General features: G+C 42.5%; 1 protein-coding gene across 4 annotated transcripts in view; it reads right to left on the bottom strand.

Moving 5' to 3' along the window:
- The window catches only part of agla (amylo-alpha-1, 6-glucosidase, 4-alpha-glucanotransferase a), a 103,345-nt gene that overhangs the window by 9,919 nt on the left and 65,664 nt on the right, over positions 1-27,762 (bottom strand). For all 4 annotated transcript variants that reach the window (XM_073062759.1, XM_073062760.1, XM_073062761.1 and 1 more), the window contains exons 24-29: positions 17,380-17,555; positions 14,856-14,958; positions 13,415-13,640; positions 4,585-4,696; positions 4,349-4,484; positions 1,535-1,647 (exon numbers count right to left, since the gene is read on the bottom strand). In XM_073062759.1, coding sequence (XP_072918860.1) covers positions 1,535-1,647; positions 4,349-4,484; positions 4,585-4,696; positions 13,415-13,640; positions 14,856-14,958; positions 17,380-17,555 — 866 coding nt within the window. The remainder of the gene's footprint in view (positions 1-1,534; positions 1,648-4,348; positions 4,485-4,584; positions 4,697-13,414; positions 13,641-14,855; positions 14,959-17,379; positions 17,556-27,762) is intronic.

Genomic DNA, 27,762 nt, shown 5'->3' with positions numbered 1-27,762 from the left:
ATATTTGAATGCACACAGCATATGGAATAAGGTAGGTGAGCTTCTAGTGCAGTTAGAGACTGGCAAAGAGATTGTGGAGGCATTGGTAATGATCTTTCAGGAATCACTAGATCCTAGAATGGTTCCAGAGAACTGGAAAATTGAGAATGTCACTTCACTGTTTAAGAAGGGAGGGAGGCAGAAGAAAGGAAGTTATAAGCCACTTAGCTTGGCTTCAGTGGTTGGGAAGATTTTGGGAACACTCGTCCTGCCGAAGGGTCTCAGCCCAAAACGTTCTTCTTTCCACAGATGCTGCCTGGCCTGCTGAGCTCCTCCAGCATTTTATGTGTGTGTTGATCAGACCACACTTATAGTTCATGAACAATTTTGTACTGCATTTGAGAGGGTTCAGAGGAAATTCACAAGAATGATTCCAAGTATGAAGGTGTTAACTTTTGAGGAGCGTTTGATGGCTCTGGGTCTGTATTCACTGGAATTTATAAGAATGAAGGGGAATCTTATTGAAACATATTGAATATTGAAAGGCCTATATGAAGTGGGTGTAGAGAGGATGTTTCCTATAGTGAATGAATCTAGGGCCAGAGGACACAGCCTCAGAATAGAGGGATGTCCATTTAGAACAGAGATTTAGGGGAGATTTCTTTAGCCAGAGTGTAGTGAATCTGCCATATTTCATTGCCATGGATGCCTGTGGAGGCTATTATGTTTAAATTGGAGGCTGATAGGTTTTTGATTAGTCAGGGGATCAAAGGTTATGGGGAGAGGCAGGAGAATGGACTTGAGAAGAATAAGAAATCAGCCATGCTGGACTGCTGGAGTAATCTGATGGGTTGAATGGCCTATTTCTGCTCCTATGTCTTATAGACACTGGTGGAAAAAGTTTTTGGGCAGATAGAATACTAGAACTTTTCATGGTGTTGCTTGAAGGAACACTGTTGAGGGATTGAACAACAATTATTTACGGGTTGCATATAGAAAGCTAAAATTGATCAATATAGGCCTGCAGTGTACATTGGTTCAAATTTCCACAGAGTTTAAAAAAAGCTGATGGAACAGCTCAGTGGTCAGGCATTGTCTGTGCAGGGAAATGAACAGTGGTTCGAGGCTTTTCATCAATACTAAGATTGGAGAGGAGATAGTCAGGATAAAGAGGTGAAGGGGAAGGTGGACGAAGAGCTGGAAAGTGAGAGGTGGATCCACGCGAGTAATGATAAACAGACAGAGGAAGGACAAGTGAAAATCAGGACAGAGATTGGGAGGACAAAGGTGGAGAAAACAAGGGACTACAGATGGTGGAATCTGAGAGGACAGGAAGGCGGAACATGGAATCAGACAACAGGTGGGTGGAGGGGAGGAAGGACAGTGTGTTGCCATTGTGAATTCTAAGATTTCTATCCTTCTCCACACCAACTCGATATTAACTCTCTTATTTACTGAGTATTTCCTGTCGCTCGTGCACCTCATCCTTTTGTAAAAGGCAATGTTCTGTTCTGTCCAATTTACTAGATAATTGTCAGAAAATTAGTGCTCTCACCGTTCAGCCGAGCCTTGACTCCACTGTAAGGAAACAAAGAATTTTTGGAAAGGGTCATCAGCCAGCGAACAGTTGATTTACAAAGGCCAACAATTTCAACAGCAGATCCATCTCTGAAAAATAAATACATTTGAAAAGGTTACTTTAAGAAACCAGATTCTTCTCACCAGAGCAGGGATTCCCAACCTGGGGTCCACAGACCCCTTGCTCAATGGTATTGGTTCATGGCATAAAAAAGGCTGGGAATCTGCACTTGACAGAGAATAAAACATAGGAAACAATTCACCAGATTGCTGTTATATAAACATTTTGATAGAATTATGTATCTCAAACAGTGCACAGGAAAACAAGCTCCAAATCAAAAGAACCACAAGGATTAGGGGACATAATAAAACATTTAATCAGAGAGGCTAATTCTGGGGGGCGGGGCTAAAGAGCAGAGGGTGATAGAGTGACAATGCTTTATTGAGGAAATTACAGGATGGGGCTTATGTGGATGAATGAATGTACAGCTGTCAATGACAAGATAATATGAATGGATGGAGAAACACACAAGAGCCTCCTGTCAATGGAACACTGTTCATGAGAAAGAGAGAGAAATAAATAATCAGTAAAACCACTCCTTGTATTTTGCTGGTTTTTGACTGAATGGCCAAAATGAATTGGGTAAGCGAAGCATCCTCAACAGGGCAAGCATGAAGCCATTGAAGAGGCTGGTGCAATCAGCTCTGTTAGAGACTGCCGACAGCTTGAGGAGGACGAGGAGCTACAGCATAGCAAGCTCACAGCTAAGTGGATGCAATTTCAAAGTTCCAAGCAAATTTACTGTCAATGTATATGACACCATACACCATTGTGAGATTCAATTTCTTTCATGTAGTCACAGTAGAACAAAGACATATGATAGAATCAATGAAAATCTACGCACTAAGACCGAGAACTAACCAATGTACTAAAGACAAACTGTGCAAATACAAAAAACAAATGATAATTTGATAATGATAAAATGATAATTTAATAAGCAGCTTCTCAGTCTTGTGGCAAGGGTGGCAGTCCCAATGTAGAAGTGTAAGCTTTGAGGAGTGGGGAAGATGTCCATACGCTTGGGATGCAATAACACACATTGTAACACAAGGATGGTTAGAGAAGGAGCAGTTTCCTGGGACAAAGAGGACAAGCTTTCTTTGTGTGTGATGAATCTCAGAAGGTGTGAGATGACATTTGAAAGCTAGGGAGTAGAGAAAAAAAATATCTGCCATGTAATTTAGCAGGAAAAGTGGAAAACCATCTGTTTAGTGATAATAGGAGTTAGTTCTTGGAAAAGGAAGGTATTACAGAAACTAGAGAACAATACAGTACGTTCATTATCAATGCCGTGGACGATTTTGGAGCCCAAGTCACCGAGTATATTTAAAGCGGAGATTGATAGGTTTTTGATTCGCCAGGGCATCAAATGTTATGGGGGAGAAAGACTCAAGCATGGGGTTGAGAGGGACAATAAATCAACCATAATGGAATGGTGGAACAGTCAATGGACTGAACGGCTTAATTCTGCTCCCATGTCTATGGTCTTTTCAGAGAGAATCATACTGTACAGAGACAGGTTCATCAGCCCAGCAACTCCATGACAACCACACATTAATCACATTTATATCTGTCTCCCAGATTCCACCACGGAGTATCCTGCAGTCCTTTAGGATGTGGGAGGAAATATAGCAGCACGAGGAAATCTGCTCAGTGACTGCAAGAACATGCAATCTCCACACAGGCAGTACACGAGGTGATTTTATTACCACTAGTTTGTTTATATATACACACACACACACACACACACACACACACTCACACTCACACTCTTAAACAGGTAGTGCAAAAAGAGAGGGGAAAAATAGTGAGGTAGTGTGCATATGTTCATTGTCCATTCACAAATCTGATGGTGGAGAGGAAGAAGCTCTTCCTAAAATACTTAGTGAGCACTTTTGCACACCTGTACCTCTTCCTTGATGCTAGCAATGAAATGAGGGCATGACCTGGGTGATGAGGGTCCCTAATGATGGATGCCCCTTTTTTCAGGCACCACTTTTGAAGTTGTCCATGCTGGAAAGGATAGTGCCCATGATAGAACTGGCTGAGTTTCAACTTTTTGCAGCTTTTACAATCCTATGTAGTGGCCCCTCCATACCAGACAGTGATGGGACCAGAATAGATCTTCAGAGATGTTGACACCAAAGAACTTGAAACGGCTCACCCTTTCACTGTCGATCCCTTGATGAGGACTGGTGTGTGTGTATCTTCCTTACCCTTCCTGAAGTCCACAATCAATTACTGACACCGAGGGCAAGGTTGTAGCTGTGATACCACTCAATCATCTGATTTATCACCCTCCTGTACACCTCCTCACCTCCAGAAAAATACAGCTGCAGCACCATCTGCTGTGCCATCTTGGGACCCAAAAAGAATCTTTCGATAACAACCCACACTTAAGAGCCGTGCTCTTCTAATATGTTTATCAATTATGATGGCTCTGCTCAAAAATAAATGTAACTAACTGACGACTATGGGAACTTAACCTTCATGCACGTCACAGAACTTTCTCCCACAGTGCATTTTTATTATTCATAGTACCTACCATTGTCACATTTGTCTGAACTTTTAGAAAAACTTCCAGTATTAAAATTCAAGTTTCAACATCACAAAAAATTATTTTTATTAAAGCTTACAATAGTCATGGGTTCATTAAAAGGTTATTAAAAACAAATTTTAGAACGATTTTGAAAACATTCTTGAAATACAATATTCTTAATCTCATTTTACCTTGGGGTGGCTGGAATTCCTCTGTTTTGAGCTCTGTCACTTTCTCCCATGTTATCCATCCAGGTACCACAGTTGAACCGATGTCCGCCAAACACAAAACCAGTCTGTAGGTCGACCCCTATAGAAACATTGAAACCTAGAAAGAAAATAAACTCAATGTTTAAAATGCCTCAAAATTCATTATAATTCAAAAATGACTTGGTGCCCTATTTTTAAGCAGAGTATTGCATAATTACCTTCATCTTTCATGCGTGTGTCCATATGAGGTCCAGCATTTCTTTCTCTGTACTCTACACCTTCCATATGGCGCTGCATGGCTTCCTGCATGACATCGTGTAGTGGCTGCTCCTAATACAGAACATTTCAACACAAACTCAATTTAACAAAAATTGCTATGTCAATACAGAAATTGGACCAATAGGGAAAATATATCTCCCACCATCAGGTGTCCACTGTAACGTGCTAGTTAATCCAACTCCCAGCTTTTGGGTGCTTGTCTCCTTCTTAGCATTTATTACTCCCACTTCTGCAGCAGACCTCATGATCTGAACCAGGGGGACAAACCAACGTTTCAATGCCAACTGCTTCCCTTTAAACTTCCTTTGTTCTCAAGGTTCTAAGTTTAAAAAGTTCAAAGTAAATTTTACCATCAGAGTACATATATGTCACCACATACAACCCTGAGATTCATTTTCCTGTGGGCATACTCAACAAATCTATAGACTAGTAACTATAGCAGGATCACTGAGTAGAGTGAAGAAGTCAACAAACTCTGAAAATACAAATATAAATAAACAGCAATAAATAGCGAGAACATGAAATAACAAGATAGAGAGTACTCAAAGTGAGATTATTGGTTGCGGGACTATCTCAATAGATGGGCAAGTGTGTGTAGTTACCCCCTTTAGTTCAGGAGCCTAATGGTTGAGGAGTAGTAACTATAGGTCAAATCTGGTGGTGTGAGTCCTGAGGTTCTAGTACTTCTACTGATGCCAGCAGTGTAAAAAGAGCATGGCCTGGCTTGTGAGGATCTCTGATGATGGTCAAACAGGGTTAACTAAATATCTCCCCTCTGGACTTGCCACTAGACTATAACAATGCACTAGGGTGCACCAAGGGAGAATATATCAGAAAGAAAACATTAGATAAGACACACAAAATGCTGGAGGAACTCAGCAGTCCAGGCAGCATCCATGGAGAAGATTTCAGGCTGACCTTTTGTCAGACTTGCTGATTAAGGGCATTGACCCGAAACATCGACTGTTTATTCTTTTCCATAGATGCTGCCTGGCCTGTTGCATTCCTCCAGCATTTTGTGTGTGTTGCTTGGATTTCCAGCATCTGCTGATTTCCTTGTGTTTGTGATCAGTTAAGACAAATCATTTCACAAACATGATTTAATGGCAAGATTTAAATGTTCTAATAAAAAATTATCCGGACATTTTATTCTTCATGATTTCTTTTAACAAGTTAATGCAATTAACAAATATTAAATGTGAATTTTCAACAAGTTTGCTTATTAGCAACTCAGTTACATCATTTTGGGAGCTGTAGCTCAGCTACATCGACTATAGCTCAGCATTCAATTCCATCATTTCCACAATCCTGATTAACAAGTTACAGTACCTGGGCCTCTGTACCTCCCTCTGTAATTGGATCCTCAACTTCCTAACCCAAAGACCACAGTCTGTGTGGATTGGTGATGACATATCCTTTTGCTGACAATCAACACCGGCACACCTCAGGGGTGTGTGCTTAGCCCACTGCTCTACTCTCTGTATACACATGACTGTGTGGCTAGGCATAGCTTAAATACCATCTACAAATTTGCTGATGATACAACCACTGTTGATAGAATATCAGGTGGTTAATTCAGGGCATACAGGAGTGAGATATGCCAACAAGTGGAATGGTGCCGCAGCAACAACCTGGCACTCAATGCCAGTAAGTTGAAAGAGCTGATTGTGGACTTCAGGAAGGGCAAGACGAAGGAACACATACCAATCCCTCATAGAGGGATCAGAAGTGGAGAGAGTGAGCAGCTTCAAGCTCCTGGGTGTCAAGATCTCTGAGGATCTAACCTGGTTCCAACATATTGATGTAGTCATAAAGAAGGCAAGACAGTGGCTATAGTTTATTAGGAACTTGAAGCGATTTGGTATGTCAACAAATACACTCAAAGACTACTATAGTTGCACCGTAGAGAGCATTCTGACAGGCTGCATCACTGTCTGGTATGGCGGGGTTACTACACAGGACCGAAAGAAGCTGCAGAAGGTTGTAAATCTAGTCAGCTCCATCTTGGGCACTAGCCTACAAAGTACCCAGGACATCCTTAGGGAGCGGTGTCTCAGAAAGGCAGCATCCATTATTAAGGACCTCCAGCACCCAGGGCATGCCCTTTTCTCACTGTTACCATCAGGTAGGAGGTACAGAAGCCTGAAGGCACACACTCAGTGATTCAGGAACAGCTTCTTCCCCTCTGCCATCCGATTCCTAAATGGACTTTGAAGCTTTGGACACTACCTCACTTTTTTTTTAATGTACAGTATTTCTGTTTTTGCACATTTTTAATAATCTATTCAATATACACAATTGATTTACTTGTTTATTTATTGTTGACTTATTCTATTTATTTTTTCTCTCTCTCTGCTAGATTATCTATTGCATTGAAATGCTGCTACTAAGTTAACAAGTTTCACGTCACATGCCGGTGATAATCAGCCTGATTCTGATATTTGCAGATTAGTTGGAAACAGAGAGCTGTGTGAGAGGGAAAGATTAAATTGATCTTAGAGTAAGTTAAAACGTTGGCTCAATATTATGCGATGAAGCTCCTGTACTGTTCTGTTCTATGTATTGCACAACGTTCATATCTCTCCACTTCCTGCACATTCATGTATCTTTCCAAGAGCCTCTTTGGATATTCCTTTGGTGTTTGCCTCCAGCACAATTCCTTCCCTAATAATCAAATCCCTTCTGTCCATATCTTTCCACTTCCTTCACAGTCCTGAGACAAAGATCTTCTCGACTACCTCTGTTATATTTGTCTCCACCATCAGCCTAGGCATTGCATTTTGGCCATCCATTACTTTGTATTAAAAAAAAACTTGCCTTGAATATCTTTTTTGACTTTACTCCTCGGTCCTTCAGAGGGCATGCTTTGATATTAGATACTTCAATCGTGGGAGAAAGATAATCTTATAAACCTCAATCAGATCACCCCTCAACTTCTTGTCCAGCTCTCCTTATAGCACATGCCTTCTAATCCAGACAGTATCCTTCTTCTGCATCCTCTCCAAAGCCTCCACATCCTTCCTATAATGGGGTAACCAAAATTGAATGCAATACCCCAGTTGCAGCATAAGTAGAGTTTTACATAGCCCAACTATCTGATTTTAACTCAACTCTTTGATAATCAAAGGCAAACATGCCACTCTGTCAACCTGTGTAGCCATTATCAGGCAGCTATGAACTTGGACCCCAAGATCCCCTGTTCATCAGCATTGTTAAGGGCTTTGCAGTGTACTGTCTCTTTACACTTGATTTGCCAATGCCTCACATTTGGCCGGGTTAAACTCCATCTGCCAATTCTCTGCCCATATCTGCAAGTGATCTATGTCCCATTGTATCTTTTGCCAATCTTCAACGCTATCCACAATACCACCAATCTTTGTATCAACTGCAAACTTAACACACATCTATGATTTCAGCCAGGTCCCAATACAGATCCTCTGTAGAACACCATTAATCGCAGACCTTCAGCCTGAATAAATCCCATCTACAACTATCTTCTGTTTTCTACGGGAAAGACAATTCTGAATCTAAATGGCCAATTCACCATGGCTGTGATGCATCTCAATTTTCTGGATTAGCCTCTCATAAGGGACCTTGTCTAGCTCCTTATTATGATTCATGTTGACGGCATCCACAGCCCTACCTTTATCAATCAACCTCGTCACCTCCTGAGAAAATTCAATCATGTTAGTAAGATATGACTTGCCCTGCACAAAGCCATGCTGAGCAAGACACAACTTGCCCTGCACAAGGTTTGCCAAGTAGAAATAGCAAGAGACACTCACTCATTATACGAGGGCCTTTCTGCACTGGAATGTTGTTAGCAGAGCTCAAAGACAACATTCCTTCCTCTAAAGGGGACAGGGAACCTTGGTGCAGGACAAACAAATGACAAAGAACTATGTGCTACCTCTGGTGAAATTAACATGCCCTTTACTGATCTTTTCCTTTCCCACTTTCCCACAGCTACTCACACATTTTCCATGAAAAAGAGGATTCATCTTGTTTAAATAGAAACAGAGAAAACCTACAGCACAATGCAGGCTGTGCCGAACATGTCTTTGCCTTAGAAATTACCTAGGGTTACCCATAGCCCCCTATTTTTCTGAGCTCCATGTACCTGTGCAGGAGTCTCTTAAAAGACTCTATCATATCTGCCTCCACCACCATCGCTGGCAGCCCATTCCACGCACTCACCACTCTCTGCGTATAAAACTTACTCCTGACATCTCCTCTATTCCTTCGTCTAAGCACCTTAAAACTGTGCCCTCTCATGCTAGCTATTTCAGCCCTGGGAAAAAGCCTCTGACTATCCACACGATCAATGCCTCTCATCATCTTACGATGTTAAGTTCATGGCCTAAGGTAGGAGTCAATTTTAGAAAGCCTAGCACATTTATTTTTCAACTTAGTCCCCTCCTACATTTACACACTTAGTCCAGCGGTCGTGGAGCATACGGATCTCTTCTTTGTAGAAGTCTGCGTCTTCGGACCTCCAGGAGTGATCCACAGCAGGAGGATTGATAAGTTCGCGGCTTAAGGTAGAAGGATTTGAGTTATACAGCTCGTTACATGAGCATGCAGTTCAACTCTGAGTGATTATTAATAACTCAACTCCTTCTACCTTAGGCCACAAACTTATCAATCACCCCTGCTGTGGACCACTTTCAGGGGGTCCAAGACGCCAACTTCAACAAAGAAGGATCCATATGCTCCACGACCGCTGGACTAAGTGTGTAAATGTAGGAGGGGACTAAGTTGAAAAATAAATGTGCTAGGTTTTCTAAAACTGACTCCTCCTACCTTAGGCCACTAACTTATCAATCATCCCTTGTACACACCTCTATCAGGTCAACTCTCATCCTCTGTCGCTCCAAGGAGGAAAGGCTGAGTTTACTCAACCTATTCTCATAAGGCATGCTCCCCAATCCAGGCAACATCCTTGTAAATCTCCTCTGCACCCTTTCTATGGTTTCCACATCCTTTCTATAGTGAAGTGACCAGAACTGAGCACAGTACTCCAAGTGGGGTCTGACCAAGGTCCTAAATAGCTGCAACATTACCTCTCAGTTACTAAATTCAATCCCACGATTGATGAAAGGCCAATACACCGTATGCCTTCTTAACCACAGAGTCAACCTGTGCAGTAGCTTTGAGTGTCCTATGGACTCAGACCCCAAGAACCCTCTGATCCTCCACACTGCCAAGAGTCTTACCATTAATACTATATTCTGCCATCATATTTGACCTACCAAAATGAACCATCTCACACTTATCTGGGTTGACTCCACCTGCCACTTCTCAGCCCAGTTTTGCATCCTATCAATGTCCTAACGTAACCTCTGACAGCCCTCCACACTATCCACAACACCCCCAACCTTTGTGTCATCAGCAAATTTACTAACCCATCCCTCCACTTCCTCATCCAGGTTGTTTATAAAAGTCACGAAGAGTAGGGGTCTCAGAACAGATCCTGGAGGCACACCACTGATCACCGACCTCCATGCAGAACATGACCAGTCTATAACCACGCTTTGCCTTCTCCGGGCAAGCCAGTTCTGGATCCACAAAGCAACATCCCCTTGGATCCCATGCCTGCTTACTTTCTCAATTAGCCTTGCATGGGGTACCTTGTCAAATGCCTTGCTTACGTTACATTTGCTTAATACATGGAGTGACACTGACCGATACCAACAAGAAAATACTGTAAGTTGCTCAGGGCATACCTAAAATTGTAATGCTTGCATTGCCGAACATTCTCTTCCTCTTAGACAGATACCAGGGACTGAGGATGAGTAGCTTCCTCTCCATCTCCTTCACAGCTGACTGATGACTGTGTTGGTCATTGACGTAACATATTTCACTGCATGCTTTGATGTACGAACGGTAAATAAAGCTAATTTTTTTCCTTAGTCATTTAAGAGATTAACAAGGTTCAGCCACAGTAAGAGTGACATTCAGGTTTGCCACTGTAGGGCTTATTCATGACTTTCCAGTTCTCTATCTCCATTCTGAGCAATGGCAGATATCCACAAATGATATCTTTTTCTCTGGGGTGTTTACTGCATACCAAACAGCACAAGGTCTTGACAAGGCAGGTTCTAAATCAAAAAAGGCAGGTTCTTAGTTAAAAGATAAGGAGAGGGTAAGATGATTGGAGACATACGTAGCTCTACTGCTCGTACTCATCACATCTTTCAGTGTACAAACAGGACAGACAGGCACAAGCTGTCTATGCACGCAGACATGCACAAGTCCCAAACTTCTTCCTCATGCCTACCCCCACCTTTTCACCTCCTTTTTCCTCATCTTCCATTCCCTCAATTCTATCACAGTATCCACCTCACCGAGAGTCATTCTTTATGATCCAAGATACTTTTTTTTTTACCACATCTGTACTTTGTGCCTCATCTTCAATCTTTCACAAGATCTTTAGCAAACCCCACGTGGCCAGCTATCATAAAAAGAATCATTTTTCACAATATTACTATTTTTTCAATTTTATAATACCAATTCCCTGGAATGTCTTTGACTCAAAGGAACTTTCCAGCTCAACACGAGTGAATCTGCAGATGCTGGAAATAGATAAAAACACAAAATGCTGGCAGAACTCAGCAGGCCAGACAGCATCTATGGGAGGAGGTAGTGACGATGTTTCGGGCCGAAATCCTTCATCAGGAGTATGTGTATTTTTGTACGTTTGGCTGGAAGGATTCTCATTACCACTGTCAACCTCTAAGATCAGAAGGTTGTTTGATTTGGCTGATGCACGGGGTGTAATGCAAATGCTAAAGGAATGAACTGTGAACAAGGTCACACAAGATAATTAAATACACTTCTCCAGCTCAAGAGTGGATCTTCACAGTTTCTTTAACAATATATATTTTAAACTTTGATGCTGACAAGAGGAAGTACACTTTGCAATAAATATCTTGACAGACATCAAAGAGCTCTAGGTACGCGCATGCGTCAGCAGACAAGGGTGGGAAGCATCAGTTGTCATTCTTAATTACCGTAGATGTCGGATTATAAGCCGCTACTTTTTTCCCACATTTTGAACAGCTTTGAACTCTGCGGCCTTTAATACGGTGCGGCTAATACATTATTTTTTTCATGCCGCCAAAAACATTTTGCCTCGTAACAGTAGACCAATAAAATTGATGAGTAGTTCACAGAGGTCCAATGAAATTGTACGATAAATCAAGCGCACTTTCACAATTAAATTATTGTAAATCAGTCATTTGTACTCACCCTCATCAACATGGAAAACACTCGAAGAAAAGCATTGTGCTGCCTTTATGGCAGTTATTTAGTTTATAATATTTTCGCTTAGTAATTCATTTTCTAGTTAAAGTTAGAAGTGTTTTAACTATATTTGTTTTCTGTACTACATCGCGGGATGCTATGACGTCACACCCGGTTTCGCCGCGTCTTGTGGGAAAAATGCCGTTTGCGATAAACGGGAAGGAGGGGGGCGAGCGGCATTACGCGAGCGGCATTGGATCTGAGCGAACGCTGCTTTTAAGTTAAAGGCGATCAATAACTTTTCCTGGTAGGCTGCAGTATATATATTTTTTACCAGTCGTTAGGAGATATTGGAATGTTGTTCAGTAAAGAAGTATACGCAACGTATATTTAAAAGTAGCCGCGTTACAGGCACGGTTCGAAAAAAAGCATTTGCAATATGTATTTGTTTATGTTACCATATGGATTTAATTAAAAGTTAAAAAATCCTCACGTGTAATATCTTTCTGTGTAAATATCTCATATTACAACGTGGGACACCTGTGGCCGAAAATCCGGTGCGGCCTAAAATCCGGTGCGGCCTGTACAAGTAAAAAATTGATTTTCTTTCTAAAATTAGAGCCAGCGGCTTTTAACCAGGTGCGCTCTGTAGTCCGGAATCTACGGTAAGTGCTGCCTCAAGCAAATTTGAATAAACTTCACAAGGAGCAAAGGAGAATCAGAAAGAAAATAGGCAAGTGAAACTGTGCTTCTGATAATGCTTACAATAAAAGACCATTACTTTTAATTTTTGTTTCCAGGTTAGACAGAAGCATCAGATTATGTATCATTCTATTCCACTATAATATGCATATGACCTGTACTCACTAGAATCAGAAGAATGAGGATGACCTCATTGAAACTTATCAGATGATGAATGGCCTTGTAGATGTTTTCTGTGGTGGGAGAGTCTAAGACCAGAGGACACAGCCTCAGAATAGAGGAGTGCCCTTTTAGAACAGAGATGAGGAGGAATTTCTTCAGCCAGAGAGTGGTGAATCTGTAGAATTCCATGCCACAGCAAGCCGTGGAGGCCAAATCTTCATGTAATTTAAGGCAGAGGTTGATAGATTTTTGATTGGTCAGGACATGAAGGGATACGGGGAGAAGGAAGGAGATTGGGGCTGTGGGGGTAAATAGATCAGCCATGATTAAATGGCAGAACAGACTCCATGGGCCAAATGGCCTAATCCTGTTCCTGTTTCATATGGTCTTATACAAAACTAAAATGAACTTGTTTTAATTTGATTTGGTTTAATTTGGCTCTGTATTTGGCCGAAGGCCCTGTTCCTCTAGTGTACTGTTCTAGGTTCTAATTCTACCAGATCTAAATCCTAACATGGAAGATATAGATAAAATAATAAAGGAAATATCTTGGATTAACTTTGCATCAATAAAATCATAAAGACCTGTCACTTTAAAAAAAAGTCAGTTACACCATAGCTATACAAAGCTGCAAATAACTAGAAGAAAGTAAATAGTTACCACAGAGCCTGGAGCAAGAGCTGGGGAATGGTCAGTGGGATATAGTCGACTGACAGGACATTTGAGAATTTCCAGTCCATTCTCAACCATTTTGCAGTAATCCTGAATGCACTGAAGCCACCACCAGACAGCATCCCTGCAATTATATCGTGCATATATTCCATGTCCGAGCAGATTTGGAATTAGACCATGACGTAGAGTACCAGCAAATGCAAGGATGATATTCCTATAATCAAATGAAATCATTTGAGAACTGAAGCAACTGGCATATTTAAAAAAAGATGTGACTAATATTTGTTTGTATCAAAACACAACCTAAGTTGATGAGCCAAAAGGACTGACTTGATTTTAATACTTAATTTGGATTCATGTTTAGCAAGTATATTTGATCAAATTTTGAACTTGCACCAGATGATTTTAACATAAACCAGGCAACAGATAAATTAAAAGGTGAAAAAATATTGCAGATACTTTACATTTGAGAAGGCAAGCTTTATCATTCACAATAAAATACACAAAGAACGTGTTTAGAGAAAATAGATCGATATTAAGAGACAGTCTTTAATGAACATATAACACAAATTGCAAATCCAAAGAATGTTCTTATTATGAAAATCTCAAACCCAACAAAGAGAATCAAGAGGTCAATCAAATAGTATGGCTTGCAATTCCTTCATGAATATACCCCAGTAGAAAATTGGGAATGAACAATAAGAGAATTCTCACCACTTCCGATGTTATCTGGGCAATGTGCTTTTATGTTAATAATTTTAGCTTTAAACTTGATTTCCCACCAGCATTACCCACTAAATTTTAGTCATTCTGAAATAATTTATCTTTTGGAAGATACTAATGTTGTGGTTAATTTCAGAATTATGCTTGCATTCATTAATTTATTTTTCTATTTGAATGCCAAGCGATAACATTGTTAAAAAAAAGTTTTCCATCTACAATCTTTGACTATTTTAAATTGCACCCACACTTCAAATGTTCTCTGGAAAAGCACTACCTGGATTACAGATGGTTTCCAGCACTTTGTTTTCCTTTTAACCCAAGTCATCTCTGAGTTCAAATAGTCCAAAATGACATAATTGTATACTTCTGTCACATGCAGGTTTAATATCTGACTCACAGCTTCAGAAGATTGCTTATTGTTGCAATCACAGTGTGGTTAAGAATTTTTATTAGAAATTGTTTGCTGACTCAGTCAATATGTACAGTACTGTACAGAGAATGAGAGATTTTGTTCTTTGCAGAACAAAACTTAGAACGGAAAGAAAGACCAACATGATCAGAAGATCCATTTTTGGCAACAAAAAAAAAAAAAGGAGGAATGAGTTTAAAGTAGAGATGGTTCTTTAGCAATGACACAGGAAAAGATGAAAAATAACCTGTTCGGTATTGACATCACCTCGGATTCTGGGACATAATTTCTTCTTACCTAGCTTCTATGGTACGTCCTGTGACTAGTAGTAATCCTCTGAGAGAAATGAAGGTATCTCTACCCCAACAGCGGAATAAGCCAGCACCAAAATGCGGCAGCCCTTAATAGCAAACAAGAAAACCCTTATTAGAGGGGATGGAATTGAACACTGAAATGGCACAATAGCTTTTTGGCTTAGCAATGTAAATGAACTTTATTCTACAATACTGGGAAAGTCTTCCTTGGTAAGTGACAAATCCTGCACCTTATACAAGTGGATGCAATAAAGACTTTTATTAAAACAAAAGATGTGTTATACGGTCAACATAAACATAAGAGATAGGAGCAGGAGTAGGCCAATCGGCCCCTCAAGCCTGCTCTGCCATTCAACAAGATCATGGCTGATCCAATCTTAACTCTAGTTTTCACTGAAAAACACAAGGCAACAGTGCCAACCAACAGGGCACCATGCCGCCCATTTTATTTTATTATTCATCCCGCCCAAACCCATGTGATCACCCGGGGAAAAAAAACCGAGTTGCCAATTGAGGAGAAAAAATCTGGAAAATTCCTCTCCGACCCATCCAGGCTATCGAAAACTGGTCCAGGAGATAACATGGCTGATCTAAACCTAGCCTCATGTCCACTTACCTACTCGCTCACCGTATCCCCTAATGCCATTTTTATCCAGAAAAATGTCTATCTCCGTTTTGAATTTATTGAGTGTAGTAGCTTCCACAGCTCTCTGGGGCAGTAAATTCCACAGCCCCACTACCCTCTGAGTGAAGAAATTTCTCCGCATCTCAGTCCTGGAACGGCATCCCCTTATTTTAAGATTATGCCCCCTAGTCCTAGTTTCACCCATCATTGGGAACATTCTCCCCGCATCCACCCGATCAAGCCCCTTCACAATCTTATATGTTTCAATAAGATCGCCTCTCATTCTTTGGAACTCCAATGAGTAGAGTCCCAATCTACTCAACCTCTCATCATACATCAATCCACCCATCCCCGGAATTAACCTAGTGAACCTTCTCTGCACTGCCTCTAGAGCCGTATGTCCTTTCTTAAATATGGACACCAGAACTGCATGCAGTACTCCAGGTGTGGTCTCACCAATACCCAGTACAACTGCAGTAAGACCTCCCTGTACTTGCACTCCATCCCCCTAGCAATAAAAGCCAGCATTCCATTGGCCTTCTTGACCACCTGCTGCACTTGCGTACTAACTTTTTGTGTTTCCTGCACCAGGACCCCCAGATCCCTTTGCACAGAAACACTTTCCAGTTTCTCTCCATTTAGATAATAACTTGCTCTATTATTTTTCCTGCCAAAGTGCAAGACCTCACACTTGACAGTATTATATTTCATCTGCCAAATGTCTGCCCAATCACTCAGCCTATCTATGTCCCCCTGCAGGGTTTCAATGTCCTCCGCACTCATTACACTCCCTCCCATCTTTGTGTCATCAACAAACTTCGATACGTTGCACTTAGTCCCTTTGTAAAGAGTTGGGGTCCCAACACTGACCCCTGCGGAACACCACTAGTCACCAATTGCCAGTCTGAGAATAAACCATTTATCCCAACTCTCTGTTTTCTGTTAGAAAGCCAATCCTCCACCTATGCCAGAATATTATCCCCAATCCCATGATTTTTTACTTTAAGTAATAATCTTTGGTGTGGCACCTTGTCAAATGCCTTTTGGAAGTCCAAATACACCACATCCACTGGTTCCCCTTTGTCTACCCTATATGTTATGTCCTCAAAGAACTCCAACAAATTTGTCAAACATGACTTCCCTTTTGTAAAGCCATGCTGACTTTGTCCTATTAAGCTATGTTTATCCAAATGCCCTGTTACTGTTTCCTTAATTATCGATTCCAACATTTTGCCAACCACAGATGTTAGGCTAACTGGCCTATAATTCCCAGCCTTCTGTCTATTGCCCTTTTTAAATAAAGGAGTTACATTAGCATTTTTCCAATCTGCCGGGACCATTGCCGAGTCCAGCGAATTTTGAAAAATTATCACTAATGCATCCACAATCCCGACCGCCACTTCCCTTAAGACCCTAGGATGCAAGTCATCCGGTCCAGGGGATTTATCCACCTTCAGTCCCATTAATTTATCAAGTACCATTTCCTTGGTGATTTGAATCGTAGTTAGCTTCTCTCCCCCTAGAGCCCCCTGTTTATCAAAAGATACTCGAGTCACAATGTCAGTTTGCAAAATTTTGAATAATCTTGATGTAGAGCAGAAATTCCCAACCAGGGTTCACGGATGCCTTGCTTATTGGTATTGGTTCATGGTGAACTCGTTATAGACGGTAGAAGACCAAATATATGTAACAGTTCAAGATATAGAGCAATACCTCACATTTAACTCATGAATCACGGCTCTTCTTTTGAAAGAAAAGGTTTTGAAGAAAATAGGAATTTTTTTTCCAGCTTTATTGACCCACCCACCCCCAGAACAGCAGCTTCGGATATGTTTTTGTGAAATGTGTTTAGAACCAAAACATTTAAGTTTTGCTAACTTACCAGCTGCCAAGGAAACACAGCATTGTTCTTTCTCACCAGTTATATAATTCGTTCTATAGGGAACATCTTTCAGGGAAGACGACAGTTGTGGAAGTACAGGAAATCGGCCGATTCCACACATCTGCAGTGAAGCCATAGCAAGCTGCTTCACAAATGTTGAGCCATTCTGCACAAAGCTAAGAGAAAATTACAAAAGTAGAAATCAGAGAACTAACAATTACAATGTCTTTACTAATAATCATTCACTTATCCACTTTGCTTTTACACATTGAATTATTGTAAAACATAGGCATTTTTGAGGATTAACCAACTAAATTTTGAATGGTAATCCAATGGAAATAATTATCATATCTCACTAGTCATGGAAAAATATTGAAGACCATAAAAAATTGGAGCACAATTAGGCCATTTGGCCCATCTAGTCTGATCTGCCATTCCATCATGGCTGATTTATTATCCCTTTCAACCCTTTCTCCTGCTTTCATCTTTGACACCCTTCCTAATCAAGAACATCTCAACCTCTGCTTCAAATATACCCAATGACTTAGCCACCTGTGACAATGATTCATCATCCTCTGATTAAAGAGATTCCTCAGCTCTGTTCTAAATGGACGTCCTCTATCCTGAGTCTGTGCCCTTTGGTCCTAGAGACCCCCCACTATAGAAATTATCCTCTGCACATCCACTCTGTCTAGGTTTAATATTCAATAGGTTTCAATGAGATCCCTCTTCATGCTTCTAATCTGAAATGAGTACAGGCTCAGAGCCATCAAACGCTCCTCATGTTAACCCTTCCATTCTTGGAATAATTCTTGTGAATCTCCTCCGGATGTTCTCTAAAGCCAGCACATCCCTTTTAAAACAGGGCCAAAACTGCTCCGAAAACTCGGTGCAGTCTGACCGATGCGTAATAAAGCCTCAGCTTTTTAAAGCATTTATAAAGGATTTTTATCCTTTTGATTTGCACTTTTGGTCCATTTCTAAACAGTGTTACTAGGTTATCTCTAACCTAGTGAACCTGCAAGCACCAGATAGGCATAATTTCACATACCCCACCATATTTATTTATTCATTTCTGGGATCTGGGTTTTATTGGTAAAGCCTATATTTATTATCCACCCCCCCCCCCCCCCCCACTGCTCTTCTCAAACCGAGCTGTCTGCTCTCTGGTAAAGGTATGCCCATAATGCTGTTGGGGAAGTAGTTCTAAGAGTTAGATCCAGTGATAAAGAGAGGATAGTAATTTAGCTTTAAATCATGTTCACAGGCAATGAGGAGTCTTATAGAGTCAGAGAAAAGTACAGCACAAAAAAGGCTCTTCAGCCCATCTAGACCATGCCAAACTATTTAAACTGCTTACTCTCAATGACCTACACCAGGACCATAGCCACTGGTAGTCCTATCATCCAAGCCCCTATTCAAGATTTTCTTAAACGTTGAAATTGAACTTGCATGCACCACCTGTGCTAGCAGCTCATTCCACACTCTCATGTTCCCCTTAAACTTCTCACCTTTCACCCTTAACCTCTGGCTGCAGTCCCACCCAACCTCAGTGGATAAAGTCTGCTTGTACTTACCCTGTCTATATTGCTCATAAATTTGTATCCCTCTATCAAATCTCCCCTCAATCTTCTATATTCCAAGGAGTGTACGTAGTCAGAGTGGTGATCCTAAGGTTTTAGCTCTTTGAGGCTTCACGCAGGGAAAGAAAAGCTCAAGTTTATTTATTTCCCTCTTCTCTTCTTTATATCTGCTCAGCTAGGTAGAGATGACAGTGAGGATAGTGTAATGCTCCTCTTGTGGGATGTGGGAAAGGCAGGGAGACCTCCGGTACCCCTGATGACTACAACTGCGAGAAATGCATCCAGCTGCAGCTTCTAACAAACAGCGTTAAGGAGTTGGAGCTGGAACTGGATGAACTCCAGATAATTGGAGATGCTGACATATAGGACATATAGAGAGGTCGTTATACTCAAGGTGCAGGATTTAGGAAACTGGGTGATAGTAAGCAGAAAGAGGTTAAGGAGACAGTGCAGAGTGTACCTGCAGCTTTTCTCCTCAACAACAGGTATAACTCTTCGGATACTGTTGGGGGGAATGACCTAACAGAAGAAAGTCACAATGGTAGAGTCTCTGCCTGCCTCTGTGACTCAGACAGGAAGGCGGAAGAAGGTGCACACTGTGGTGATAGAGGATTTGTCAGTTAGGGGAATGGACAGGAAGTTCTGTGGGTGAGAACTAGACTCCCGGATGGCATGTTGCCTTCTGGGTGTCAAGGTCCAGGATATCTTAGATCGAGTCCTCAACATTCTTAGATGGGAGGGTGAACAGCCAAAAGTCATGGTCCATGGAGGTACCGATAACATAGGTAGGACCAGTGATGAGGTTCTGCATAGGGAGTTCACTGAGTTAGGTGCTATGTTCAAGGGCAGGACCTCCAGGGTTGTGATCTCAGGATTGCTACCGTGCCACATGTCAGTGAGGCTAGAGCTAGGAAAATTATACAGTATAATATGTGGCTGAGGAGTTGGTGTAGGAGGGAGGGCATGATATTTTTGAATCAATGGTCTTTCTTCCAAGGAAGGTGGGACCTGTACATAAGGGATGATTTGCACCTGAACTGGAGGGTGATTAATATTCTAGCTAGAAGGTTTGTTAATGTTACACAGTAGGGTTGAAGTTGCAGGGGGATGGGAACTTGAGCGCCAAAACAGTTAGTGGAGAGGTTGTGGAGGCAGATGTTGGTAAGACCTCAGACAAAGTTAGGAGTCAAAAGATTGAGGATGGTGCAACAAAATTGAGAAGGGTTAACACACACAAAATGCTGGTGGAACACAGCAGGCCAGGCAGCATCTATAGGGAGAAGCGCTGTCGACATTTTGGGCCGAGACCCTTTGTCAGGACTAACCGAAAGGAAAGATAGTAAGAGATTTGAAAGTAGTGGGGGGAGGGGGAAAATGCAAAATGATAGAAGACCGGAGGGGGTGGGATGAAGCTAAGAGCTGGAAAGGTGATTGGCAAAGTGATACAGAGCTGGAGAAGGGAAAGGATCATGGGACGGGAGGCCTCGGGAGAAAGAAAGGAGGGGGGGGGAACACCAGAGGAAGATGGAGAACAGGCAAACAACTAAATATGTCAGAGATGTGGTAAGAAGTGGAGGAGGGGCATTAACGGCTACCCAACCAGTATATAAGGTGTTGTTCCTTCAACCTGAGTTTGGATTCATTTTGACAGTAGAGGAGGCCATGGATAGACATATCAGAATGGGAATGGGATGTGGAATTAAAATGTGTGGCCATTGGGAGATCCTGCTTTTTCTGGCGGACCGAGCGTAGGTGTTCAGCAAAACGGTCTCCCAGTCTGCGTCGGGTCTCACCAATATATAAAAGGCCACACCGGGAGCACCGGACGCAGTATACCACACCAGCCGACTCACAGGTGAAGTGTCGCCTCACCTGGAAGGACTGTCTGGGGCCCTGAATGGTGGTGAGGGAGGAAGTGTAAGGGCAGGTGTAGCACTTGTTCCGTTTACAAGGATAAGTGCCAGGAGGGTGATCGGTGGGAAGGGATGGGGGGACGAGTGGACAAGGGAGTCATGTAGGGAGCGATCCCTGTGAAAAGCAGAAGTGGGGGGAGGGAAAAATGTGCTTGGTAGTGGGATCCCGTTGGAGGTGGCGGAAGTTACGGAGAATTATACGTTGGACCTGGAGGCTGGTGGGGTGGTAGGTAAGGACAAGGGGAACTCTATCCTGAGTGGGGTGGCGGGTGTATGGGGTGAGGGCAGATGTGCGGGAAATGGGAGAGATGCGTTTGAGAGCAGAGTTGATGGTGGACAAAGGGAAGCCCCTTTGTTTAAAAAAGGAAGAGATCTCCTTTGTCCTGGAATGAAAAGCCTCATCCTGAGAGCAGATGCGGCGAAGACGGAGGAATTGTGAGAAGGGGATAGTATTTTTGCAAGAGACAGGGTGGGAAGAGGAATAGTCCAGGTAGCTGTGAGAGTCTGTAGGCTTATAGTAGATATCAGTAGATAGGCCGTCTCCAGAGATGGAGACAGAAAGATCAAGAAAGGGGAGGGAGGTGTCGGAAATGGACCAGGTAAATTTGAGGGCAGGGTGAAAGTTGGAGGCAAAGTTAATGAAGTCGACGAGCTCAGCATGCGTGCAGGAGGCAGCACCAATGCAGTCGTCGATGTAGCGAAGGAAAAGAGGGGGATGGATACCTGTATAGACTTGGAACACGGACTGTTCCACAAAGCCAACAAAAAGGCAGGCATAACTGGGACCCATATGGGTGCCCACGTCTACACCCTTGGTTTGGAGGAAGTGGGAGGAGCCAAAGGAGAAATGATAGAGAGTAAGAACGAATTCCGCTAGACGGAGGAGAGTGGTGGTAGAGGGGAATTGGTTAGGTCTGGAATCCAAAAAGAAGCGAAGAGCTTCGAGACCATCTCGGTGGGGGATGGAGGTATATAGGGACTGAACGTCCATGGTGAAAATAAGACGGTAGGAGCCAGGGAACTTTCCAGGTGAGACGACACTTCACCTGTGAGTCGGCTGGTGTGGTATACTGCGTCCGGTGCTCCCGGTGTGGCCTTTTATATATTGGTGAGACCCGACGCAGACTGGGAGACCGTTTCGCTGAACACCTACGCTGGGTCCGCCAGAAAAAGCAGGATCTCCCTGTGGCCACACATTTTAATTCCACGTCCCATTCCCATTCTGATATGTCTCTCCATGGCCTCCTCTATTGTCAAAATGAATCCAAACTCAGGTTGGAGGAACAACACCTTATATACCGGCTGGGTAGCCTCCAACCTGATGGCATGAACATTGACTTCTCTAACTTCCGTTAATGCCCCTCCTCCCCTTCTTACCCCATCCCTGACATTTAGTTGTTTGCCTGTTCTCCATCTCCCTCTGGTGTTCCCCCCCCCCCCCACCTTTCTCCCGAGGCCTCCCGTCCCATGATCTTTTCCCTTCTCCAGCTCTGTATCACTTTTGCCAATCACCTTTCCAGTTCTTAGCTTCATCCCACCCCCTCCGGTCTTCTATCATTTTGCATTTCCCCCTCCCCCCACTACTTTCAAATCTCTTACTATCTTTCCTTTCGGTTAGTCCTGACGAAGAGTCTCGGCCGGAAACGTCGACAGCGCTTCTCCCTATAGATGCTGCCTGGCCTGCTGTGTTCCACCAGCATTTTGTGTGTGTTGTTGTTTTGAATTTCCAGCATGTGCAGATTTCCTTGTGAGAAGGGTTAATACAGGTCTGACGGTGTTGTATCTGGATGGGCGCAGTTTACAGAACAAGGCACATGAACTTGCAACACAGTTGCAGATTGGCAGGTACGATGTTGTAGGCATCACTGAATCATGGCTGAAAAATTATAGCTGGGAGCTTAATGTCGAAGGATACACATTGTATTGAAAAGATAGGCAGAGGAGCTGGCATTGCTCTGTTGGTAAAAATATAAAAGCAAATCATTAGGAAGAGGTGACATAGAATCGGAAGGTGTTAAATCGTTGTGGATAGAGCTAAGGAACTGCAAGGGTAAAAAAAACCCCTGATGAGAGTTGTATACAAATTACACCAGGAGATAGAAAATGCATGCCAAAAGGGCAATCTTACAATACTCATGGGAGGCTTCAATATGAAGGTGGGTTGGGAAAGTCAGGTTAGTCCTGGATTACAGGAGAGGGAATTTAGAGTGCCTATATGTTGGCTTTTTAGAGCAGCTCATGGTTGAACCCAATAGAGGATCAGCTATTCTAGACTGGTGTTGTTCAATGAATCAGAATAGATTAGAGAGCTTATGACAAAAGAACCCTTAGGAGGAAGTGATCATAAAATGATCAAATTGGCGCTGAAATTTGAGAAGGAGAAGCATAAAGTTAGATGTACCAGTATTACAGTGGAGTAAAGGGAATTACAGACACGAGAGGGGAGTCAGCCAGAATTGACTGGAAAGAACACTGGCAGGGATGATACATCCCAAAGAGGAAGAATAGTTCTAAAGGAATGACGACACAACCAAGGCTAAGAAGGGAAGTCAAAGCCAACACAAAAGCCAAAGAGAGGACATAATAGAGGCAAGATGAATGGGAAATTAGAGGATTGGGAATCTTTAAAAAGCCAACAGAAGGTGACAAAAATGTCATTAAGAAGATAAAGATAGAATACAAAAGTAAGCTAGCTAATAATATTAAAGAGGACACCAAAAGTTTCTTCAGATACATAGTGTAAAAGAGAGATGCAAGTGGATATTGGACCACTAAAAATGATGCTGAAGAAGTAATAATGGAGTACAATGAAATAGCAGATGAACTGACTAAGTATTTTGCATCAGTCTTCACTGTGGAAGACACTAGCAGTATGGTGGAAGTTCCAGGTGTTAGGAGGCATGAAGTGTGTGAAGTTACCATAACTAGAAAGAAGGTTTTTGGGAAACTGAAAGGTCAGAAGGTAGATAAGTTACTTGAACCAGATGGTGTAAACCCCAGGGTTCTGATGGAAGTAGCAGAATATAATCGTGGAGGCATCAGTAATGATCTTAAAAGAATCACTAGATTCTGACTAGTTCCGGAAGACTGGAAAACAGCAAACGTCACTCCATTGTTCAAAGAACGAAGAACAAAGAACAATACAGAACAGTACAGGCCATTTGACCCACAATGTTGTGCCGACCCTTAAACCCTGCCCCCATATAACCCTCCCCTCCTTAAATTCCTCCATACACCTGTCTAGTAGTCTCTTAAATTTCACTACTGTACCTGCCTTCACCACTGACTCAGGCAGTGCATTCCACGCACCAACCACTCTCTGAGTGAAAAACCTTCCTCTAATATCCCCCTTGAACTTCCCTCCCCTTACCTTAAAGCCATGTCCTCTTGTACTGAGCAGTGGTGCCCTGGGGAAGAGGTGCTGGCTGTCCACTCTATCTATTCCTCTTAATATCTTGTATACCTCTATCATGTCTCCTCTCATCCTCCTTCTCTCCAGCGAGTAAAGCCCTAGCTCCCTTAATCTCTGATCATAATGCACACTCTCTAAACCAGGCAGCATCCTGGTAAATCTCCTCTGTACCCTTTCCAATGCTTCCACATCCTTTCTATAGTGAGGCGACCAGAACTGGACACAGTACTCCAAGTGTGGCCTAACCAGAGTTTTATAGAGCTGCATCATTACTCCGCAACTCTTAAACTCTATCCCTCAGCTTATGAAAGCTAACACTCCATTAGTTTTCTTAACTACCCTATCTACCTGTGAGGCAACTTTCAGGGATTTGTGGACATGTATCCCCAGATCCCTCTGCTCCTCCACACTACCAAGTATTCTGCCATTTACTTTGTACTCTGCCTTGGAGTTTGTCCTTCCAAAGTGTACCACCTCACACTTCTCTGGGTTGAACTCCATCTGCCACTTCTCAGCCCACTTCTGTATCCTACCAATGTCTCTCTGCAATCGTCGACAATCCTCAGTGCAATCCACAACACCACCAACCTTTGTGTCGTCTGCAAACTTGCCAACCCACCCTTCTACCCCCACATCCAGGTCATTAATAAAAATCACAAAAAGTAGAGGTCCCAGAACCGATCCTTGTGGGACACCACTAGTCACAACCCTCTGATCTGAATGTACTCCTTCCACCATGACCCTCTGCTTTCTGCAGGCAACCCAACTCTGAATCCACCTGGCCAAACTTCCCTGGATCCCATGCCTTCTGACTTTCTGAATAAGCCTACCCTGTGGTACCTTGTCAAATGCCTTACTAAAATCCATGTAGATCACATCCACAGCACTACCCTCATCTACATGCCTGGTCACCTCCTCAAAGAACTCAATCAGGCTTGTTAGACACGATCTGCCCTTCACAAAGCCATGCTGACTGTCCCTGATCAGACCATGATTCTCTAATTGCCCATAGATCCCATCTCTAAGAATCTTTTCCAACAGCTTTCCCACCACAGATGTAAGGCTCACTGGTCTATAATTACCTGGACTATCCCTACTACCTTTTTTGAACAAGGGGACAACATTTGCCTCCCCTCCAATCCTCCGGTACCATTCCTGTGGACAACGAGGACATAAAGATCCTAGACAGAGGCTCAGCAATCTTTTCCTTCACCTCGCGGAGCAGCCTGGGGAATATTCCATCAGGCCCCAGGGACTTATCCGTCCTAATGTATTTTAACAACTCCAACACCTCCTCTCCCTTAATATCAACCTCACTCATGTTGTCCTCACCGTCATCAAGTTCCCTCTCATTGGTGAGTACCGAAGAGAAGTATTCATTGAGGACTTCACTCACTTCCACAGCCTCCAGGCACATCTTCCCACTTTTATTTCTAATCGGTCCTATTTTCACTCCTGTCAACCTTTTATTCTTCACATAATTGAAGAATGCCTTGGGGTTTTCCTTTACCATACTCGCCAAGGCCTTCACATGCCCCCTTCTTGCTCTCCTCAACCTCTTCTTAAGCTCCTTTCTTGCTACCCTATATTCCTCAATAGACTCATCTGATCCTTGCTTCCTAAACCTTACCTTTTTCCATCTGACTAGATTCTCCACCTCACTTGTCACCCATGGTTCCTTCATCCTACCATTCTTTATCTTCCTCACCAGGACAAATTTATCCCCAACATCCTGCAAGAGATCCCTAAACATCGACGACATGACCATAGTACATTTCCCTGCAAAAACATCATCCCAATTCACACCCGCAAGTTCTTGCCTTATAGTCTCATAACTTACCCTTCCCCAATTAAAAATTTTCCTGTTCAAGAAGGGAAAGAGGCAGAAGGAAGGAAACCATAGGCTTGTAAGTCTGAAATCAGTGTTTGGGAAGATGTTGGAATCGATTATTAAGGATGAGGTCTTAGTGTACTTGGAGACACATGATAAAATAGGCCATAGTCAAAATAGTTTCCTCAAAGGAAAAATCTTCTCTCGCAAATCAGTTGTAATTCTTTGAAGACATAACAAGCAGGATAGACAAAGAGAACTGGTTGATCTTGTGTACTTGGATTTTCAGAAGGCCTTTGACAAAGTGCCACACATGACAAGCTACGAGCCCATGGTATCACAGGAAAGATTGCAGCACGGATAAAGCAGTGGCTGATAGTCAGGAGGCAAATAGTGGGATTAAAGGGAGCATTTTCTGACTGGCTGTTGATGACTAGAGCTGTTACACAGGGGTCTGTGTTGGGCCCAATTCTTTTTATGTGATATGTCAATGATTTGGATGATGAAGTTGCTGGCTTTGTTACAAAGTTTGCAAATGATATGATGATAGGTGGAGGGGCAGGTAGTTTTGAGGAAGTAGAGAGGCTACGGAAAGACTTAAGACAGATTAGGAGACTGGACAAAGAAATGGCAGATGGAATACAGTGTTGGGAAATGTATGGTCATGTATAATGAAATGAAAGGGTTGACTATTTTCTAAATGGAGAGAAAATACAAAAAAAACTGAAACAAAGGGACTTGGGAGTCCTTATGCAGGATTCCCTAAATGTTAATTTGATTCTGTGGTGAGGAAGGCAAATGCAATGTTAGCATTCATTTCAAGAAGACTAGAATATAAAAGCAAGGGTATAATGTTGAATCTTTATAAAGCTCTGGTGAGGCCTCACTCGGAGGTTTGGGTCCCTTATCTTAGAAAGGATGTGCTGAAACTGGAGAGGGGTCAAAGGAGGTTCACGAAAATGATTCGAGGATTGAATGGCTTGTCATATGAAGAGTGTTTGATGGCTCTGGGCCTATATTTACTGGAATTCAGAAGAATGAGGGGTGACCTCATTGAAACCTATTGAATGGTGAAAGGCCTTGATAGAGTGGATGTGAAGAGGGTGTTTCCTATGGAGGAATTGTCTATGACCAGAGGCTACAGCCTCAGAATAGACAGGTGTCCTGTTAGAACGGAGATGAGGAGGAATTACTTTAGCCAGAGGGTGGTGAGTCTGTAAAATTCTTTGCCACAGGCAGCTGTGGAGGCCAAGTCTTTATGTATATTTAAGGCAAAGATTGATAGATTTTTGATTAGTCAGGGCAAGAATGGATACAGGGAGAAGGCAGGAGACTGGGGCTGAGACGAAAATTGGATCAGCCATGATGAAACGCCAGAGCAGACTTGATGGGCCAAAAGGCCCAATTCTATTCCTATATCTTACGGTCTTATGAATGAGTCTTATTCAATCTTGCTTCATAACTCAGGTCCTCCAGTCCCAGCAACATCCTTGTAAATTTTCTCTGCGCTCTTTCTACCTTGTTTACTTCTTTCATGTGGATAGGTGACGAAAACTGCACACAATGCTCTAAATTAGGCCAAATTATACAACTTCAACATAACATCCCATCTCCTATACTCAATACAGTACTTTGATTTATGAA

The sequence above is a fragment of the Hemitrygon akajei genome, chromosome 12 (assembly GCF_048418815.1).
Source record: "Hemitrygon akajei chromosome 12, sHemAka1.3, whole genome shotgun sequence".
In the NCBI taxonomy this organism is placed as follows: domain Eukaryota; kingdom Metazoa; phylum Chordata; class Chondrichthyes; order Myliobatiformes; family Dasyatidae; genus Hemitrygon; species Hemitrygon akajei.
This window is presented reverse-complemented; position numbering and strand designations above follow the sequence as displayed.